Source organism: Ctenocephalides felis, unplaced genomic scaffold, assembly GCF_003426905.1.
Source record: "Ctenocephalides felis isolate EL2017-DRISC unplaced genomic scaffold, ASM342690v1 CF-g0.4_SCAFFOLD_00845, whole genome shotgun sequence".
Lineage (NCBI taxonomy): Eukaryota > Metazoa > Arthropoda > Insecta > Siphonaptera > Pulicidae > Ctenocephalides > Ctenocephalides felis.
In genome coordinates, this window is record NW_020536999.1 from 16,354,679 (window position 1) to 16,358,131 (window position 3,453).

The following is a 3,453-nucleotide window of genomic DNA, read 5'->3' on the forward strand; positions in this document are numbered from 1 at the left end:
CACCACTAGTTATACATTTATATGTAAACTTCTAGAAAGAGAAGTTAACGTTTTTGTCGGAAATCTCGATTTGCTAGTTCTATGCCTTTTGGATGTTTAAAGTCAATCTGAATCGTCTGAGACCAAATTGAAGCAAGGTATATGTGGATATGTATGTGAGCAGATTTTTGATCTTTTGTCTTCCATTTATCAAAACTGCACCGACTTCAAAAACTTTCAAACAAGATTTATACATATTAGAATTTTATTAATGCTGATGCTAATTTTTGTTATTTTTATTAATATTGATATTTATTTATTTATTGATATTTATATTGGTTATTATAATCACATTTTTTTTATGTTGACACTAATATTGGTATTTCTATTGATATTTGTACTGATATTTAAATCAATATATTTAGTGATGCTGGTATTGATATCTGTAATTATATTCTTATTTATATTAATATTTATTTTGTAATTGTTATCTTATCTGAATTAATTACAGTAAAGTACAACTTCAGAACAATATTAAGCCTAATTTCAATAACTTGAAAAAAATTATAATATTGAAATAGTTTATTTAGGGCTTGTAGATCTTGAGATTCTTCTGATGATTTGCACAATTTCATTTAAGTCCCAAATCTGGAAAATAATAATTAAGGGCAGTGTTAAAAAAAAGAATATAATATGAACATAATTGTAATGATAAAATACTTAAGGTTGAAAAATGTTAAAATAATTTGGAATAAAATTTTAAAAAATACGGCAAAGGGAAAAAATAATTGTAACTGTTGAAAAATCTCATATCAGATATTATCAGTAGGCATTTTATTATCAAAATATTGTTTGATATCGAAATTGGCAAATTCAGAAATATTGTAGAAACTTTGGGCTTTTAAAAGTTTAACGATGGTATGGTGAAATTGACGATCAATCAATTCCCTTACATGTAGTGAGAGTAGATTAAAAAGCTGTACTCTTCTTCGTCTATGGTATTGAAAGGTGTTTTCGGGTCAGCTAGTATAAATACACACACGTACACATACACACACACACACATATATATATATATATATATATATATATATTCAAAAATAAAAACTATGTCTTAGATCCATAATAATTTATTCAAAGGCGTCTTTCTAAATTAACATCATATTTAACAAGGATTGGATGAAAAAGCATGATACACTATTTTATAAATGATAATATTATAGTATCCAATAAAATAAATATTTTTATATATTTTAACCCAAGTTCCAATAACATATTTTGTATTTGTACTTTATATCAAGTGATACATAAGTTATTTTTTTATTAGTATAATTTTGTTTTGCATTAGTAAAATATATATTTATTAGTAAACATTAACATTTTCACGAACATTTCTATTAACCAGTGGATCCATCAAACGTGCTCTTATTAACACTTGTACAACTATTAATTTTAAAAAATAGTGTTATTATCTAATAATTATTGTACAAGCATTCGATCCCAATATCAATCCTAGTTCCTCAGAATCCTAGCAAGTCCAAAGTCTTGGAAGCAGTTTCCAAGGCTTTTGGTACGTAAGTCTGCACCAATTTGTTCACAGTTGGTGTAAAATCTCTGACAGCATTAAAACTGTCAGTAGCCAATTTGGCAGCACGTTTTTGCAAATTGGCTGGAGAATTGCGAGCTTTGTTGTCACCTAGGAAGCTTTTTACTGCATCTACTGCCAAACTTGAACCGTCTTTGGCCAAAGGAGCAAAGGCGTCAAAGGCGGATTTGACGGCGGTTTGGAGGTCTATTTCAGAAGTGGTTTTATCTGGGTTTGGGGCTGGTGGTCCGGCTCTGGCTTGGGTTTTTTTGGCTAGAGAAAAATAATAATTTGTTAAATTCCTTGTAACTGGAATCCAGAACAGCAGAATCCTACAATATTTTAGGAACGTTTTAACTTCCCGTAGGGTAGTTATAGTAATGGGCCGAAAATCGAAAATGAACATTTTTGCATTTCTCGACGTTTTGAAAGTTTCTGAACATTTTGGCATACTTCAGAAAAAATGGATGTGTGTGTATGTGTGTGTGTGTTTTGTACGTCCGCATTTTTTCGTCCACGTCCACGGATCAACCGATTTGAATGGTTAAAAAAAATTCGATCTCTATTAATAGGGAGATGTGCTGATTAGTTTTTGGCAAAGGCAGGTCCAGCAGTTACGGATATATGGAGCAAAGAGTGCAGACAATAGAATTCGAGTTTTTGATAGAACGGATCATCCGATTTGTATGATCCAGAAAACATTCAGTTCGTAATGACGGGGAAAAGTGGTTATTAGTTTTTGGCAAAGGTAGGCCCAGCGGTTTTGGAGATACAGAGTTAAATGTTAAAAAAATGGCAGTTTTTGAGTGAACTAAACGCCCGATTTGAATGATCTAAAAAACTTTCTGCTTGTATTGACAAACAATTGCTTTTGAGGATAAAAAATTATTACATCTTTTTTTATTTTCCATAAAATATTTTTGTAATTTTGGATAAAAAATTCAAAAAATTACCCAGGCTAAGCACGATCTAAGCGCCACTCTGGTACAAATGTTTACCCAAGTGCGTTTAGACTGCCAAGCTAAGCACAGTATAAGTGAAAATGTCGCACAGAATTATTTGCAAATGTCGTTTAGAATGTGACTATACGGGAGCACTTTTTCAATTTTGTGTAAATTAGGCAACTATTTTTTTGAAATTGAATTCGAAATGAAATGACGATTGTTAATGTTCTGAAGATGAATTGATTTATGATTTACATTTGATTTGTTCAGATATAACAATATAGCAAAAATAATGAAAGTTACAGTATTTGTAATAATCTATTTGAAAACGTTTAAAATTTCTCGAATATTTCATTACGGTACGGGAAGTTCCAGCAATTAGCCTTAAGGCACGATGCCATACACCACTAGTTTTGTATTCAGTTGGGCCAAATATGGCAGAAAACCAAAGAATATTCCTTTTTTCCTGGTGGCAAATTTCAATTTCTCTTACCTCCTTTATTGTTGGCACGAGGAGCAGGATGAGGAGCAGCTGCACGTTCATGGTTCTCATTTTTCCTTACTCCAGGAAGTTTGTCACTATCCTTTTTCTGTCTTTGGGAATTAGGAGCAGCTGCCAAAGTTGTTGCCACGATGGCACAAGCCAAAAATACTACCAAAGAGAACTTCATTGTGATTTACTGATTTTTTTCTTCACTTGCTACTACGATTTCAAATGCAGAACTTAATGCTGAAGTAATTTTCGCAGTTTTTATATACCCATCAATATTTCAAAATTTGAATTGCAAATTTTGGTGCACATTAGAAATATCTAGAATATTTTTCCTTTATTTTTTGGAATCCAAAATGCACCAGTCATTTCCTTATCGCAATGGTTATTTTTTTCTATTGAATGTGATAACAATATGGAAAATAACAAATTGCTGTGATAACAATTTGATGATA

The 3,453-nt window shown here is 31.0% G+C and overlaps 1 protein-coding gene across 1 annotated transcript; it reads right to left on the reverse strand.

Annotated features, from left to right (window-relative positions):
• Window positions 1-1,297: 1,297 nt before the first annotated feature.
• Window positions 1,298-3,221, reverse strand: LOC113363704. Its single transcript, XM_026606186.1, has 2 exons — window positions 3,002-3,221; window positions 1,298-1,837 (listed from the first exon to the last, which is right to left on the reverse strand). Exons 1-2 carry the CDS (start codon window positions 3,177-3,179, stop codon window positions 1,500-1,502), a joined length of 516 nt encoding a protein of 171 aa, XP_026461971.1. The 5' UTR covers window positions 3,180-3,221; the 3' UTR covers window positions 1,298-1,499.
• Between the last annotated feature and the right edge of the window lie 232 nt (window positions 3,222-3,453).